An 18023-nucleotide genomic window follows, 5' to 3' on the forward strand; every position below is an offset into this window, starting at 1 on the left:
CAGTATGGGCTCGGCAGAGCTGCTGTTCAGGGCAGGCATCCAGGTCCGTTGTGAAGGCTAACGTTCCAGTCCCACCCCTGCCTTGTGCTATGTACTTTGGGCAACTCACTTCCCCTTTCCTGGCCTCACTTTTCCTCATCTGTATATGGACCACCTGACCCCAGTGGTCACTTGGACACCGACATCCTGTTCCTTGTTCTGAGCCTCAGTTTTCTGAAATATGGGCCTTTTGGAGACCAATAATAATGATGGTGATGGTGACTATTGTTTCTTGAGGGACTCCTGGGGGCCATATGTGGATGATCTGATTCTCAGAACAATCCCTGAAGTGGGCACTGTTACTACCCCAGTTTTCATAGAAGGAAACTGAAGCCAGAAGTTAAGTAATTGCCCAAGATCACAGAATTAAAAAGAAGTGGCACCTGAATTTAAATCTGGATCTGGAGAGGCCCTTAGAGATCACCTGGTCTAGCTGCCTGCCTCCTGCTTCACATGTGGGGAGACTGAGGCCAAGAGTGGGCAAGTGACAGAGCCATAGCTTTATCTAGCAGAGCTGGGACTAGGGCGTGGGGTCCATTGAGCCAGCCTAGACAGCTGAGCACCTCCGCTCTGCCCGATACAAAAGGGTGGTACTGCCACTGCACCTCTCCGCTGAGGCTGGTTTGTCCTCTGCAGTTTGTGCATGTGAGAGAGAAGGGGAAATGTGAACATACACAGAATCCGCTGCCTAGGGGCTCCTCATTTAGCTTCATGGAGGCTTTCTCAGATGATGGAAGTGTGGACACCATGAGACCTACCCGGTCTTTCCTGGAAGTGTGACCTGGGACACCCCACAGCATCCCTCTGAGCCTCAAACCTTCTTCGCAAATGGGATTATAATCCATATGTTTTGGGTTTTGAAGGGGCCATGTGGTCTGAGGGGTTTAGTGAGTGATTCAAAAGGAGAGCAGTTAGCAGTATGATTTGTTAGGAGGAGACTTTTGTAAGTGATTAGGGGTGTGGGCTCTAGAGCCATCCTGCCTGGATTCTGAACCCAGCTTGGCTGCCTTCCAGCAAGCATTCTGACCTCAGCGAAGTCATTTTGCTTCTTAGAGCCTCAGTGCCCTCATCTGAAAAGGTGTAGTAGGTCCTACCTTACAGGTTGTCCTGAGGATTAAATGAGATAATGCATTATAAAGCTTTTAGCCTTGTGCCAGCACGTAGTAGGTACTCGGTAAATCAAATAGTAGGAAACATTTATTAAGCACTTGCTCAGTGCTGGACATGATTTGTGCCATTTGTATTTGCATTACTCTTTCATTAACAGTTCATTTGGATTAGCAAACTTCTGTGTACTGCTCCCCCCCCCGCCCCCCCAATCAGCGAACCTGTCAGACCCATTGTCTCACCTTCCGGCAGTGAGAAGAGAGGCCTAGAGAGTTCCAAGGTCACAAGGCTGGCTTCCCAGTGCCCTGTGTGGTTTTGTCCAGCTAAGTCTGCTGCAGAGCCACCGCTCCATCTCTGCCTCCTGGAGGGACACCCTCCCCTCCCCATTACTCTCCAGAGCCAGCAGCTCCTCAGAGCTTCAGGCTTCGTGAATGGCTTGGTTAAGCACTCGGCCGTTAAACGTTCATCTCTTACAATTTCAATCCAATTCCTATAAGTTTATTGGCAAGACGGGCTGTATTAGAGCTGCCAAATTTAATATATCAAGTCCGTGTGTCTGGGATGCGGTTTCTCAGCAGTAATAGGAGAAGAGAGGTTTTATACATTTTCATTTTGAATGACTGTCTGTTCCTGATCCCATTACAGCCCTTGACTTAATGGCTGCTGTCCCTGGTGCCACAGGAACAGCCTTCTCCATCGGCCCACCTGGCTGCCTGAACTGTCCAGGAGGCTTGTTTGTCTCTGTCTCTCTCCCCCTTCTCCTCTTGCCAAGATGCATTCTCCCATCCGTCTGCCCTGTGGTCAGGTCATGGTCATATCTTTAATTTGACAAGTCCCGGGAGTCAGGCTTTTGCTGCTAGTGTTGCTTGGGGAAGTCACTTCCCTTCCTCTTCTGAGCCTCAAGAACCTGCTCTGGGAAGTGGGGAATCAGATTATAGGATCTGAAGGGTGAAGGGGCTGGTCTGGGCTCAGCCTTTGCAGATCCCACTTAACAGCCCAGTTTTGACCCATTCATCTTCTAGTCTTGTGTCAGCAAACTGGGGACCCCAGGGCTGGCCTTGACACTCATAGAATTGCCCCCTGCCTATGGCTGGAGAGCTCCTGGGTCAGGTATGGCAGCTGTGGTCACCATGGCTGAAGGGTCTTAAGAGGCTTAACACCCTGAAACATTCTCATTTCCCTCTCTGATTGGTGGGGACCTGCCACCTAAGAGTTTAGCTAATCTCCTTGGGAACCTGTTTGCATTTCTGTCTGAGCCCTCTGGCTTCTGTAAGCTTTGAGCTCACTATGGAAGAGAGGACACCCAGCAGGGGGATTTTTAGGGCATCTAAGTTTGCCTTCTGCTTATCAGCTGTGTGACCTTGGGCAAATCACTTTCTTTCTCTGAACCTCAGTTGTCAGAGAAAAATTGGGAATAGGAGAATGGGAATTAATCCATTTACACAACAAGTAATGGTTACCTACTCTGTACCCTGCACCACTTTGAGTACTTGAAGCTTCAGCAGTAAACAAAACAAAAATATCCCTGCCCGCATGGATTTATATTCCTGTTGGGAGAAAAAGTAATAAACATATCAAGTGACTTATTACTTCAAAGGTGATAAAAATGAAGCAGGGAATGCGGAAAGCTAAGTACAGCGTTCTGCAATTTTACATAAAGCCGTCAGAGGAGAATACTAAGAAGATAGTATTTAAGTGAAGATTGAAGGAATCAGGTGAGCTGGGGTGGCAAGGAAGAGCATCCAGGCAGAGGGACCAGCAGGTGCAAACACAGGAGGTGGCTGTGTGCCTGGTGTGTGTGAGGAGCAGAAATGAGACTGATGTGGCCAGATTGGAGAGATGAGGAGAGAAGAAATCAGAAGTGGAGTGGGGGCTGGGGGGAAGTGGCCAGTAAAGCTGTGGTTCCCCAGCCTCACTGCATATGAGAATTCCCTGGGGAGCTTTGCAAAAATGCTGAGGCCTTGGTCTCACCCACTGAGGTTCTGGGTCACTGTCTTTGGTGAGCATCTGCCTTTGGCTCAGGGCATGATCCCATGGCCTCAGGATGGAGTCCCGCATCGGGCTCCCCATGGGGATCCTGCTTCTCCCTCTGCCTGAGTCTCTGTGTCTCTCATGAATAAATAAGTAAAATCATTAAAAAAAAAAAAAAGAACTATTTTTCCTTGTAAATCACTAAGATATTTGTAAACTGATGGAGACTCAGGTCCTACAGGACTATGATCTCTGTCAATTCACCACTTGTTTTTCCCTTCCCTTAGTTGTAGGGCAGCCACAAGGGCCCAAGGCATGTCACATGTATCCCACCCGGGATTAGGGGGAGTGGACATTGTGGGATGTCAGCCTGTGCTTTGTCCTCAGCTTGCTTTCTGCTCCCTCATCACCATGGGCATTGATGTGGGGTGTTTCCTCCATACCCTTGACTGAGTGTTTTGGGGTTCCCAGGCAGCTGCAGCACCTGATGTAGGTGGCCATGGGGAAGCATTACTTCTGTGACTACTGCAACCGCTCCTTCCAGGACAACCTCCACAACCGCAAGAAGCACCTAAATGGGCTACAGCACCTCAAGGCCAAGAAGGTCTGGTATGACATGTTTCGAGGTGAGTGCTGGCTGGCTAGGCAGCGGGGCCAGTGGAGGGCAGGTCTCCAGTCTTTCTTATTGTCAGACAAGGAAATGCCATGGGCCAGGGTCTGGGCTCTTTGAGGAGCAAAAAAGAGAAGGGTGGGGCCACTGGCCCCTAGGGGCAGATGGGCCCTCAGAGGGGCAGGCTGGAATGTGAGCTCCTGCCCCAGTAATCTTGGCCCAGGGGAGGATGCTGTTCTGCCATCCCCTGGGGATACTGTGGCCAGGAAGAAGGCTTTTCCAAGGAGATGTTGTTTGATCCAACAGTTGGAAAGATAGGGAAGAGCCAGCCACACCATTTGGGGCAGAGGGTATGCAGAAGCAGGCGGCCATGAGCAAAGTATCAGGTGCTCTTCCAGAAGAGGAGAGAAGGTATGGCTGGATACAGCAGGAGAGGAGAGTGGTAGGGGCTGAAGGTGGTGGCAGGGCTGGGGCCAGATTGTTAAGTCTGCAGAGGCCACAGTAAGGAGGGTAGTTTGTCCCCGGAGTGAGGGCTGAGGACAGTCTTTGAAGGGCTTTAGGCAGTGGCCAACATGACCAGAGCTACATTTGACAGTGATGACTGCCTGCTGTGTGCGTATGGGGTGCAGTAAGTGGCTGTTGAATGACTGGCTGGCCAGGTGAATAATGGAGCTGCCTGAGGGAGGGCTTTTCCGGAAAAGGTTTCTCAGAGGAGGTGCTACCAAAGCAAATGAGCTCAGGCCATAAGCACCTAGCACAGAGCCTGGCATCTTCGAGGTGCTCACTACAAAGGAGCTGCTGCTGCTGCTGCCCTACTGTTATCAGACATAGACATTGAAGAACAGCCAGGGAAATGTTGGCTGGCCAGCCAGGAGCCAATGAAACAGAAAGGAAGCTTGGTGGTTGGGTCAGGGTGGGCCTGGAGCTTCTAGAATGAACTGGGGCAGGGCCAATGCTTCATGAGTTGGGGAGCAGGATTCCCAGAGCAAAAGGAAAGAGCTGAGTCTCAGCAGCCAAGAGGGGAGGAAAAGGGGAGACAGAGTCACCTGGTCTGAGACTCAGAATTCACCAGAAGGGAGTGAACATTTTATAGAGTGTCTGCTGCATGCTGGGAGACTTTTGTGGTTTGTCATTTGCTTTATCAGCAGTTCCCTAAAGCAGAGCTCCACCCTTCAAGTTAGGATCACCTGGAGACCTTGAAATAAAAACGCTGGTCACCTGACCCCATCCCCAGAGGCAAGTTTGGGTGGGGCCTTGGCACGGTATTTTCAGAGCTCTCCCAGACTCCTTTCTGAGGAGGAAGCTGAGGCTCAGAGGCTTGGGTATGGAGGATGGCCAGGCTGCTCAGCAAGCCAGGCATGGCTGAGATTGCAAGGGGCTGAGAGTGGGGACAGAAGGGAATTCGGTGGCGGAGGCGTCTCCTAGGTGCCTGGGAGGCCTCTGTCTCTGGTTTCAGGCAAAGGCTCCTTGCGCGTCAAGTCCAGTGGGGACTGTGATTTGGCAGGAGCTAGGCCCCAAGATTACCTTGGTGTTCGCCCCCAGCCCCAGATTCTCAGGTGAGAACAGGTGGTCTTTGGGTCGAGGGCTGATTGGTAGAGGCTATCATATTACTTAAAGGAAAGATGAAAGAGTGGGTACCAAAAGCCCCTTCCCAGGGCCCTGCATTCCTAGTGTCCTCACACATCCCCAGGCACATTCAGTCCTTAGGGCAGCTCCGCAAGGCAGCTGGGTAGGTGGAGATCCCACTTAAAGGTAGATTTACTGACCCTGGGCCCATAGGTGGCATATGAGCTTTTTCCACTTGACGAGGCTTCCCCAGGGCTCCAGCTTACCTGAGCAAACCGCACAGACTTTGGGGAGGCACGTGGTACCCCAGCCTGGGCTAGGACTCAACACCCACTTTGCTCCCAGCGTCATGGCCTTCTATGAGTCCCCTAACCCCCAGAGGGACTGGCCATGCCTCTGCCATGGCCAGGACAAGCATGAGGCCTGGAGCTGGGCTGACTGGCTACCTGTCCCACGGCGTCCCTCACTAACAATGCGGCCCTAATTCTGCCAATTGTAAAACAGCTGCAACAACGGTATCCACCTCCCAGGGAGTGACAGTGGCTCAGTGTTTTCATGATGACTCTGTGGCACCTAAGGAACAATGTGCATCCACAAAAGGATTGGCCTCAGGCCCTTTATTTCAGTGAGCACTTAGCATGTCATCAGCTCCCAGGCAGGCTCCGAAGACTTACAGGTGAATAAAACAGGGCTCCTCTCCTAGGCAACCTCACCCCCAGTTACAACAGTGTGTTCTGGGCAGAACCCCTGTCTTAGGTAGGCTTCCGTGCCCTGCCCACCTCGCCCTCCAAGCTCCACCCACTCTGGGCATTACAGGTACTGTCCCCTCGGTGGGCATGCCCTTCCTGCTGTCCTCCCTGCCCTCAGCCTCGCCCTTCCATCTCAGAACTCAACCCAGGCAAAGTGTCCTCAGGATGGCCTCTCTAACCCCTGGGTGAGGGCAGGTCATTTGGTGTGTGTTAGCTGTTCCGTGTTTATGTCCACATGGCTTAGTGTGACTGTTGGACCGGAAGGTAGAAGCAGGTCTGACTTATTCGCAACTAAATCCTCATCCTGGCATGGTGCCTGGCATACAGGACGTGCTCAGTAAATGTTTGTTAGATGAATATCTAAATGAGCGAACAAACAAACACCAGGCACCAGGGCAGCTGTTAATTTTGGGAGATGAAGCAAGAAGGACCAAGTGAAGTCAGATCACGAAGAGCCTTGAGTGCTGGGTGGAGGAGCATGCCTTCTTTATGGAGGCCCTGGGTTTGGGTTCTCAGTACTCGGTGCCCTTCAGAGTCATTGAGGAGCTTTGAACAATTTTCATGCTCTCCCTCTCAGATGAATTAGAGCAGAACCTGAGAAAGATGGGCCTGAGGATTCCTGTATTTTAAAAGCTGCCTGGTAATACTGCCACGTGGTTGGGGTTAAGAACCACCGGCCAGATGCTGGGCAGCCTAGAATTTTTCTGCACACTGAGTCCTCCAGCCAGGGTGCCTTGGCAACAACTCAGGCTCAAACCCCCACCCAGACTCAGCTGTCCTACCTCTGGGATATGGAGGTGGGGCTGGGTAATGTTCACATGCTCCCCTTCAGCCTGCCTCCCCTGGAAAGGTCTGGCACCAGTTGGACGGGGTGAGTCTGACAGGCCCAGTGCTAACAGTTGGGCACCCCCTACCCTGCTGGCCCCACCCACACTGCACCAGGTCACCCGGACTGAGTCCTCTGATAACCAACTCCTGACCGTAGCAGCCCACCCCCACTGGCTGCCTGGCCTGGGGAAGCGAGGAAGGGAGAAGCTCTCCTAAGAATCAGCCATGTACCCAGCCACCAGGAGACCAGCAACTACGTGGGAAGGAGCAGGGGCTTTAGAGTCACACACCAGGATTCAAACCTGGCACTGCCACTTCCTGACTGTGTGCCCTTTCTCCTGTTTGAACTCTGTTTTCCCCCCTGCAAAATGAGGACATTTGCACTGTGCAGAAGGCTTGTGAGGAGGACATGAAATAAGAACTGCCACTGTTTGTTACGCATCCACGACAGGTTCTGAGCCCTGGCCTCACATTAGTGTCACCTGGGGAATGTGATGCTGAAGCCGCTCCCGGCCCCACTTTCCTGGCAATTCTAACAAGCCATCAGGGTTTAGAATCACTACCCACCTCTGCCAAGTGCTCTGCATCCATTACCTTACTCAGTTTTCACAGCAGCCCTACCAGAGGAGGATTTTCCTCGCATTTTACATATTGGAACAACTAACATGCCCAAGTCTCTGGGCAACAGAGACTTGGAGAGATTAAGCAGCTTGCCTGGGGTCAAGTGTACTTGAACTCTGAAACCCATGGTATTTCCTTTACTCCAGCAGCCTCTAGAAAAGGCAGTGAACCAATGGGGAATGTGTCCAGCCCAAGCCCCCAGGGTGACATCAGGGCCTCTGAGTCAGGGCACATTCCTGTCTTACAGATTTGGACTGATTGGTTCCTTACCTACTGAGAAGCACACAAAACTTCAACCATAAATATATGATGAAAATAACGGTCAGAAAAATCAGAGGAAACCAGGGTTAAAGTTTGCATCCAGAAAGATTGCTGGGAAGTCCTGTGGGGTCTGGTGGCTGGCCTGGCTGTGGCTCCAAGAGCCTGCAGCTCGCAGGGAGCAAGGAGAGAGCAGAGAGCAGCCGGTTGCAGCCTTGGCTGTGGAGTGACATCTGAGCCCCAGGGCTTTCTGATGGGCTTCCTGGGCACCAAGAGGGTTTTTCTTAGCTTTCTATATTGACATAATTATAAACTCACAGGAAGTTTCAAAGACAGTATGAAGTTGTCTATGGTACCAGGATTTTAAAAAATGAAAAAACTATCCAGGTGGTTCCATTGCATGGTCAAAGCCAAGAACCTCACACCTAAAACTTGGTTCTTGCCTTTGGCTGTGTCTGGGTGGAATGAGAGGGGTTGAGGTCACCTAAAGCTCAGATGCTTCTGCCCAGCATCCCCACCTGTGGTCATCCCCTCCTACACTCCTCTGTGGATGGGAACTCTTTCCTCTCCTGATTTTGGGGGTAGGAAGTGCCTGTATGCTGCTGCAGTCTGAACCCAGACACTCTGTTCTTGCAGATGCAGCTGCCATCTTGCTAGATGAGCAGAACAAGCGGCCCTGCAGGAAGTTTCTACTGACAGGTAAAGTGTTCTACTCACTTCAGGTTCCTCCAGGAATCAGCATGCCCTATCTGGCCTGCTTTGACCTCTGAGGAAGTCTCTGCCCTACCCCAGCCACCATCCTAAGTCTACTTTGTGGTCTTAGTACATTAGCCAACTAATGTCATTTGAGGCCTTCCCAACGTTTGTGCCTTGGGACTTCCAGGGCCTGGTTCTTCAGCTCTTCAGACCTAGAATGTGATTTTATTGGCCCACCCAAAACAAGTAAACACTGGGAGATGGCAAATCTAGGAGACACTGATAGGTGTGATCGACTGGCTGATTAAGTTAGCCTGGGAGCCCTTTCTCCACTGTGCCCTACTTCCTAGCAGGCAAGGCTGGAGATGGTAATGGGTTTGACAAGAAGCTTCAGAATTGGAACCAAGGATGCCAAGTGTTGATTTGACTGCTAAATATCCACAAATAAAGGTGCATGTAGTTCAAACACGTAAAAACCTCAGTCAGTGAAGGAACCAAGAGCAGATGAAAATAAGGATACAAAAAGTAAGACAAAGCTGAGAGAGTGATTAGTTTCCTCCATGCTTGTTTTGAGTTCCTGTATATTCTCTAAGGATTTGGCCCTGAGCTTCCTGGCAGCCAAGGCAAAAAGGAGACCATGGTGATTAACATGCTATGAAAGAGAGCTTGGCGGTGGGGAGAGGTAGTGCTGTTGGCCAAAGGAAGCCCAGTGACTGGCCATGCCCCCCTCAGGAGATGGGGCTGCCCCTAAACTGGTCATTAGGCCTGCACGTCAGGGGCTTCCCCAACAGACTTCACTTGGATGTGAAAACACCACTGGTAGGTGACGCTGGCTTAGGATACCTCTAGTCTTCTGTTATTTTGAGACACGTGTTAGTCTCCCAGGCTGAGATTGGGAAAGCCACCCCAGGCTTTGGTGCATCCTTGGTAAGCTACCATTAAAGCCTTTCTGGGGAGCAGTCCAGCTGCTCATGCAAGCCAGATGGGCAGGTGGGCACCAGGCAAGGGGCACAGCGTGTACAATGGCCTGGATTAGAGAGAGGAAGCATGACCCTTTCAGGGACCTACCTGTGGTTTGTTGAGGCTGGGGAACGGGAGCTAGGGGCCAAGAGAGTAATGACAATGGACAAGCCTACAGAGGCCTATACACCCCTATCATAGAAGGCTTCAGGATTTGATTCCAGGGTTGAGAGTAGGGCAGAGTGACCAGACAGGCCGCTTTGGCTACTTGTGTGGGTGGGGCCAGAGAGATTCCAAGTTTTTCTCTGGGGATGGGGTTGTTACTCCGTAATTCTAGAGGCTCATACCCTCATCAGGGTGCCCCTCAGCATATGGTGGGAGCTCTTCCAAGCAGTGAGTAACTCTATCTTCCCTGTCTTCTGTTGCAGGCCAGTGTGACTTTGGCTCCAACTGCAGATTTTCCCACATGTCAGAGAGAGACCTGCAGGAACTGAGTATCCAGGTGGAGGGTGTGTTTGGGCGGGGACCCTGGGTGTAGGCATGAAGTGGGCTGCAGGGGGGATAGGGCCGCAAAGCTGCCCTGTGTCTCCCCACCTCCTTCTCTTTGTGGCCACCTTGTGGGGATAAGCTGAGGGCTGCCTCAGGTGATGGGGTGTGTGTCAGGAATGCCTCCAAACCACTGCAGCACAGGTATAAGAGGAGAAGGAACAGGGGAGCTTCCATCTGTGTTCCCTGCTGGGTTTAAAGTGACATGTGGGGCTTTCCTGTCCAGGAGCCGTGAAGGGTGTGCCTCAGCCTCATCTGTGCCCTTCTCATTCATACATCTCCTCCCTCCTTCCCTCCATTGGGTAACATCTATCTTGAGCCCTTCCTTGGCACCAGGCAGATCCCCTACCGCATTCTGGGGACAAAGGGGAGATGAGGAGGATACCTTCTCTGCCCACAGAATTCTTAGGCCTTGTAACAAGTGTAGCTCCCCGTTGGAAACTGCCATGTCTGCTTTTGGGTACTTCATTTCTCACTTACCTAGTTAGAGAACCAAGGACATTTCCACTTAGATGGTCTTCGCTGATCTCAGGGAGCCCCTCACTGAACAGATGGAGGAAGAGAAGCCAGCCTAGAGCAGAAGGGCCTCCCATGAGCCCCCAGCAGGTGAGAGGCCAATTCTGGCCTCCCAGGATGCTGCTGCCCACTCTTCCCTCTGTCCAGGTGGCCTCAGGGCAGCCAGTGGGTGTCCTTGTCCCCCAGTGGGCCTTACTCCCCTCTGACCAGTCACAACCTTCAGGCCCCGCCCTGCCCTACTCTGGGGAGCCAATGGCTATGCGGCCACGGCTCTGGCACAAACACAGGGTTTCCAGGAGCTCTCCCAGGGCAGAAGTGAGGCCCCATTGGCCTCGCCAGCGAGTCCTGGCAGTGGTGGCATCTCCAGTTCTTCACTGGCCGTGGGCTCTCGGGGAATATTTGGCCATGGCAGAGAGAGCATAGGCCAGTGGGCCTATAGCTGCGGATGATGCCTGGGAGACACAGGGATGGGAGAGGCCCAAGGGGCCTGGGGGCAGAGGGGTACCCCGCCCCCAGCAGCAGCTCTGATCATCTTGGCTTTGCCACATCCCCTGTGACCTTGGCACATGGCTAAACCTCTTGGAGGCAGGATCCTGATTTGACGAACGTGACTGCTTGTAAAGATGAAGTGGGATGACGTGTGCAGTGCCAGCCCAGGCCCCGGCCCCCTCGTTGGTCCCCAAGGATGATTGTTTTCTTCTGGCCCCAGGCCCCATCCCAGGTCTTCCCGGGTACTCTGACCCATCTCACACCTGGCTTGTTTGAGCTGTTTGCTCACTTTAAAGTGAGCAAAGAGGTTCTTATAGGACATTTTATGAAAAGAAAAACCAGGAAGGCTGAGGCTCCTTCCCCCACCAAGGGTCAGAGAGCTGGCAAGTGGCAGAGCCAAGATTCAAACCCTGCTCTGCCCTGTTCTGCTGCCCACATTCCCCCCCAGGTTTGAGCCCCTCCTGCGGACCAGTCTCTCTACAATGCTTTCTCTTGGGTCCAACTGCGAAAAGCTTGGGAGCCAGCTAGTGTTTTATTTTCACTTAATGAGGAAGCAGAGCGAGGCCCAGAGAGGCAGTCCTAGGAAGGTAGCAGCATGGTAGGGACCGCCCAGAGGCTCTCTGCCCCTTCCCTCCCAACTTGTACCCCCATCCCCAAGAAGGTTCTGGCTGCTTTGTGGGAGGGTGGGGTCGGGCGGTGGTGAATGTGCCTCTCATATGCCTCTGTTTCCCTGTCTCCGCAGAGGAGAGGCGGGCCAGGGAGTGGCCACTAGATGTTGTCGAACTCCCTGAGGGCCATCTGGAAGACTGGTTGGAAAAGAGAGCCAAGCGGCTGAGCTCAGCTCCGAGCAGCAGGTACAGGCCCCTTGGGTCCCTGCCTCCTATGCCCTCTGGGAGAACCAGCCTGCCCTCACCGGAAGCTGAACTGCCCTGCCCAGGGCCAGACAAGGATGCCCCCACAGAGCTCCTCAGAGGGGCTTCACTGGGAGTCTTGGGTCCCCAGGCCCTGGCCAGAGGCTGAGGGGCACTCCTTTAAAGGTTCTTGTTCCCAAGCCTCATCCCCTTGCCTTAGTGGTTCCTCCCTTAACTGACATTTGTACTGGCTAAAGGGGAGGCAGGTGGCCAAGCCAACTTGACTCGACATCACCAAGTCTATTGCTAGAGGTAGCAGCCAGATTGTGGTTACTGAAGCCTCAGTGTACCAGTCACTGCGCTGTCTCCTCTAGGGCCCTGCCAGATAGGCATGGTTACCCCGACCCTGCAGAAGGGGAGGGGAGGCTCATAGGACGATGTGAGTTGCCCACGGGCACAGGGCTAAGAGGCAGAGCTGGGATTGCTCATAGATGTGACCAGCTCACTGCCATTGTCTCACTGCCTCCTTGAGGAGGGGGCTGGGGCTGGGTCAGCCTACCTATTACCTGGGCCCTGCACTAAATATAATATGCTTAGAAGTGGGTGGAGCTTCCTGGGTCAGGGGCCCTCAGGTTTGTTGCTGCCTATTGTCCCAGGGCTCCTGGGCTTCTTCCACCAGGTGTCAAAGGAGGGAGAGGGGAGGAAAGGGACTACTGGATGTGCTTGTGAGCTGACTGTAAAGTTGCCTGTGCTGGGCTGCCTTAATTTGCCCTTTTTTTTTTTTCTAAGATTTATTTAGTTATTTATTTATGAGAGAGTACTAATAGGATAGAGAAGGGGAGAGGGAGAAGTAGACTCCCCAACTAAGCAGGGAGCCTTATGTGGGGGTCGATCCCAGGACTTTGGGATCATGACATGAGCCAAAGGCAGACGCCCAACCACTGAGCCACCCAGGCAGCCCCTCACTTTGCCTGTCTTGCAATGGGGATTCAGACCCGATTGTCTCTATGGTGTGGTCTCATGCGACAACAGCCTGGCCTGGGCCCAGGGAGCCTGGTTGGACAGTTGGGGGTGAGGCCTTGCCTCTGAGCTCTACTGGAAGGTAGAAGCTAAGTTTCCTGCCTTCTCTGTGACCCCATGAAGAGAGCTTTTTGTTCAACTATTTTAAAATTAACTTTTAGTTTTATTTATTTTTTGAGAGAGAGAGTAGGGGTGGAGCATGAGTTGTGAGCTTGGGGTGGGTGGGGTAGAGGGAGAGAGAGAGAGAGAATCTTAAGCAGACTCCACATTCAGCACAGAGCCCAGTGCTGGGCTCAATCTCAGGACTCTGAGATCATGACCTTAGCTGAAATCAAGAGTCCGACACTTAACCAACTGAGCCACCTCAGCACCCCAGATTTTAGTTGTTTTTTAGCTTCGTTTAAACCTGTGTCATTTTTGTCTCCCTACCTTAAAAAAACACAGTACAGACATACATGTTGGAAAGTTCCATCCCCCCCTTCTGGTCCTGACTGAGGTGGCTGTGACTTTGGTCAGGAGAGTGCCCCCTTTGAGACTTGTCCAGGGACCGTGTCCCAAGCACCAGCTTCCCTCAGCCTGTATGTCACAGGGCTGGGGCTGGCTGGTGGCGCCCAGAGGGTTCTAAGGCTTTCCCCACTCTCCCATGGCTGGGGCCTGGCCACCTGTGGGTCTCAGCTGTGCCCCCTGCTCACCTCCCTGCTCTGACTTGGTGGTTCCTCTGTTGGGAGTGAGCACCAGAAGCCTGGGCAGCTCCTGAGCTTTTCCCAAGGGCTCAGGAGACCCAGTGCCTGGGTTGGCTTGAGTGCAGGAGTGGGTAGAGGTGGGTGACCAGAGGTCCCCACCTAGGGACAGATGTGTCCCAGTGCTATCCAGTGCGGGACACCTGTGACCATGAGACTCAGAGGACTGGGGCATGAGGCGGAGAAACTAAGGCTGAATGACAGGCCCAGAGTCTCAGGTAGAGGTGGTTAGCACATGACGATGAGGTGCGTTTGGTGCTCTGGTGCACCCTGGCCCTTGGCCCTGGGCAGTTAAGGGGATTGGTGCCCTTAAATTGGCATGGCTGAGGAATCTCAACCCCTCCAGGAGACTGTGGCCACCTGCTATCTTCGGTAGCACTGAGCTGTCACTTGAGAGAGAGAGCTTAAGCCCCTGCTTGGTCTAGACCCTGGGCTACCTCTGTCACCAAGGGCCCCATCCAGCTGGAGGTCTGCAGTGGTGGTGGCAGTAGCCAGCTGCTGGGATGGCAGTATGTATTTCTGGAAGACAGCCTACCACTGGGGACCACTGTAGGGAGTCTCAGCCCTGTTTGTGCACTTCACCCTCTAACCGCCCAAGCTGGCCCCTTCTGGAGTACCTGCTTTTCCCAGCAGCCACTTGTTCTCGGTGCTTGTGTACCTTTCCACCTGCCTCCTGAGGACTCAGAGCCAAAATGAATTGCTCTCTGGGCAGAGTAGGCCTGTCCGGCCTTGAGTAAAAGGTTGTTGGAAGGGAGGTGACTATTTATCATTACTTTTGCCATCACTGCTTCCATCTTCCTCGGTCCTCTCTAGTAGGCCAGTCTCACAAAAAATAATCCCTGAACCCCTAGCCCATGGGCTTCGGGCTCTGCCCATCCACCTGTGGCTGCCCCTCCCCTGCAGGGATTCAAGGGGGAGGTGAATTCAAGCTCCAGGGCGGCTTTGTTCTGTTGCCTGAGTCTCTTCCCCTGGAGGCAGCCCTGCAGAAACCATTCCTTCTGTGCCCTGCACCCACTCAGCTTTCCAGAAGGCCACAGCTGCCCCATCGGCCTCCCTAATGCTCCTCCCATCCATTCTCCACAGGAGCCCCATCCAGCTTCTAAAACCTTCCCTGGCCCCAAGCCCTGCGCCAACTCTTCTGGGCTTCCTCTGCCTCAGGGGTTCTGGACTCTGCAGCCCAGCTCCACAGACACCAGGGCACTTCCCTGCCACCTCCCCATCCCAGGCAATCACCTTCTCACCTCTCACATCTGGCCTGTCAGCCCCACTGGACACTGGTGGCTTCTTGGATACAGTGGGCACTTCTGAGTTTTGTACACCACGTACACACTGTTTCTTCTGCCTGGAACTGGAATTGGCTCCCCACCTCTGCCTGGCAAAGTCAGACTCATTCTTCAAGCATTAGCTAAGATGCCCCCCCCCCCCCATGGCACTGAGTTCACATTGTTGTCATTCTGGCTTGGCGCAGGCTCAGGACATAATGACTGCACCTGAGCATTTGGGGGAGCAGAGTCCCCGGCCTGGAGGACTATTCCCTAGCTGTTGGTGCTGTGGACCCCGTGTGGGGACCAGTGTGGCAGCTCCTCTTCTCTGGGTATGTCTCCTCCCCGAGGGACAAGGAGAAGATGGCTACCTGGTCCAGTGGGGCCACCTAGACCCAGGGGCTCTAACCCCACAGGCTGAGCAAAGACTTCAGGGTGAGCCAGGCCAACACTCCTTGTAAAAAAGGGAAATGTGGGACTGTGACGCTCCAGCCGAGCACATTGTCCCATCCCCCGCAGCACAGTACACAGACAGTGGCAAGAGGGACAGGCTGGACTCAGACACACGGACTAATCCCCCAGCAAGGCCAGTGCTTATCCCTGTTTTCCATTGTTGGCTCTTCAGATTGTGACTTTATCCCTCTTAATCTCCCCTTTTGTACCCCTCTCTGGGCTGGCGCTATTGCTCTGGCCCAGATGCTTCCCTGAGACTTTTCTTGTCATCAGAACCATGGCTGGGGAAAAGCAAAAGAGAGCTGCTCCTGTCCTGGTGCAGGGGGGCAAACAGGTCCCTAGAGAGGCCACGCGCAGTGCACCTCGGTGTCCCCTTGTGCTATGTGCAGGGCTGGAGGGGTGCGCTCCAAGAGCTCAGGGGCCCGGGGAATGTGTCTGTGTCTGAGCGCATGAAGGGGGTGCCCTCATCCTGGTGGGAGGCTCCAGCTGCCCTGGAGTCTGCCCAATCTTCTAGAGAAGGGTCAGAGGCTCACCCTCTCTGCAGAGAATTGCAGTCACCTTAACCCTGCGGGAAGCCCCAGGGCGCTCCCTTCCAGTAAATGTGGAGCTTCCCGCACTCCCACCCTTCTCTGCGGCTGGTGGAGTTTATGAAGTCTCCCCAGCGCCATAAATCATGCTGGGAGCTGCCTTCTGCGCTCTCCAGCACTCAGCTCGCAGCTAAGCAGGGGATTTCCCTGGACTCCCAGAACGGGAGACTGTCCGAAGTCCTCCATTGGGCTCTCTACAGGGCTGAGGGGTCAGGGCCGAGAAGCTGAGCCAGGCACACCCTTGGGGCTCCTGACCCCACCCCCCACCTCTACCTCGGAGGCCCGAGGCCTCTCCAAACCTTTCAGAGGACCCAGGACTTTCCCTCTTGGCAGAGGGCTGGCCATTGGATCCCAGCCTGCCTGGAGCTGCCAGGGCATCACGTCCACTGAAAGTTGGGCCTGTGGATTGGGGGGCAATGTCTGGAGCCCCTGTATATGTTGCCTGTTAGCCCCTACCCCCCCCCAAAACCCCAGAATCTGTCACTTGGGCCTATGACTGACTCTTTGTGCCTCAGTTGTCTCACCTATAAACGGGGTTCATGTGAGGGTGCTTAAGGTTTCTCTGGACTGTGGTGTCTGGCCCAGAGCGGTGTGTCAGTAAGAGTGCTCAGTGTTGCTACTTGTCGTCAGCAGACATTCACTCAGTGGCCTCCCTGTACCAAGCCTGGCTCCAGGCACTGGGGGACACATGGATACCACCCCTAACCCCTGGTCTCTTCCATGTGAGAGCTCTAGTCCCATAGGGGAGACATGAGCTCTCAGGTGAGTTCAAAGTGCACCATAGCCTGTGAGGGGCTACACAGCCCTGGAGCAGCAGACTGAGTGGGGATTAAGTCCAGAAGCATTGGACCGTGGAGCAGTTGGGGGGCAGGAAGCTGCCTCTGTACCCCAGCTGGCTGCCTCAGGACAGGGTGGCCCCTGGCTGGGCACCCAGGTTGCATGCCCCAAACAGGCCCTGGTTCCCAGGTGGCAGCTCCAGGGTGGTAGACCTCAAGGTGAAGGAGAGTGAGGAGCGTGAGAAATGAGGCTTTTAAAAAATTTTTAGACAATATTTTTTTCTGATTTCAAAAGTTTGCGTGCTTGTAAAACTTCTCTTGAAAAGTATAAAGAAAAAAAAAAAAAGAAAAGTATAAAGAAGTAAAAACAAAACCACCCATAATTACACCACGCAGATAGAACCACTGTTAACATTTTGCTGTGTCTTCCAGGTTTTTTTTTTATGCATTTATATATGTTATATATCTTTAAACAAAAATAGTATCATGCTATATACATTATTTTATAAGCTGCTTTTTCTCTCACACAGTACATCATGACATCTTCCTTATCAGTGCATACAAGTCTGCCTTCATTCTTATGCGGGCTGCATAGCATTCTTTGCTGTGGACGTGCATGTGTATTTATTTAATCAGTCCCCCACAGGTGGACACAGGCTTTTTCTGCTTCTTGTAGCTCAGTCTCTGCCCACAACCCTGCTATTTCACTTGGGCTCCTTCCTAGAAGTGAGGTTACTGGCTCAAAGGGTCTGCATGTTTTTGAGGCTCTGCCTTCCAGAAAGGTCGTGCAAGCAGCTGACCTTTCCCGTAGCTGGGGTGGTGGGGAGGGGGAGCTGGAGGGAGGTGCCCCAGCCCGGGCCTGGGCAGGGCCCCATTCTAATTTCTGACTTTCTCTTTCTCTCTAGGGCCGAACCCATGAGAAGCACCATCTTCCAGTACCCCATAGGCTGGCCACCAGTCCAGGAGCTGCCTCCATCCCTGCGGGCACCCCCACCCGGGGGGTGGCCCCTGCAGCCCAGCGTCCAGTGGGGCTGAGCCCCTCATCCCCACTTTGACCCCCATCTGGTCAGCTTTTGTGTCAGTCACAATAAAGATAAGGGCTCATAATGGGGATGCCAAGGGCCTCTCCCCTGCCTGCTGCCCCCTGTGGAGCCTCTGAAACCACATGCTGGGCCTGGCTTGACTGAGGCCCCAGAGTCGCCCCAGCAGGTATAGCCCTGGTCCTAGCTCTGCTCCAGACAGCTCCATCCTCCCTCCCTCTTGGGACATCTTGAGAAGATGGGTGATAAAACTTCCTTCTGGATGTTTATAAAGAAAGTCTGTCACCATGGTGGTGTGGCTTCCTCCTTGCCCGGTGCCCTTAGCTCCATGCCCCGGC

General features: G+C 53.4%; 1 protein-coding gene across 4 annotated transcripts in view; it reads left to right on the top strand.

The window, feature by feature from the left end:
- The window catches only part of ZMAT5 (zinc finger matrin-type 5), a 28039-nt gene extending 10064 nt beyond the window's left edge, over positions 1–17975 (top strand). For 3 of the 4 annotated variants that reach the window (XM_055323221.1, XM_055323222.1, XM_055323223.1), the window contains 5 exons: positions 3589–3743; positions 8386–8448; positions 9834–9914; positions 11699–11810; positions 17551–17975. In XM_055323221.1, the coding sequence (XP_055179196.1) occupies positions 3617–3743; positions 8386–8448; positions 9834–9914; positions 11699–11810; positions 17551–17680 (513 nt within the window). In that variant the 5' untranslated portion in view covers positions 3589–3616 and the 3' untranslated portion in view covers positions 17681–17975. The remainder of the gene's footprint in view (positions 1–3588; positions 3744–8385; positions 8449–9833; positions 9915–11698; positions 11811–17550) is intronic. The other variant, XM_055323224.1, reaches the window with a different exon arrangement.
- The last annotated feature ends 48 nt before the right edge of the window (positions 17976–18023 follow it).

The sequence above is a fragment of the Nyctereutes procyonoides genome, unplaced genomic scaffold (assembly GCF_905146905.1).
Source record: "Nyctereutes procyonoides isolate TBG_1078 unplaced genomic scaffold, NYPRO_anot_genome, whole genome shotgun sequence".
In the NCBI taxonomy this organism is placed as follows: domain Eukaryota; kingdom Metazoa; phylum Chordata; class Mammalia; order Carnivora; family Canidae; genus Nyctereutes; species Nyctereutes procyonoides.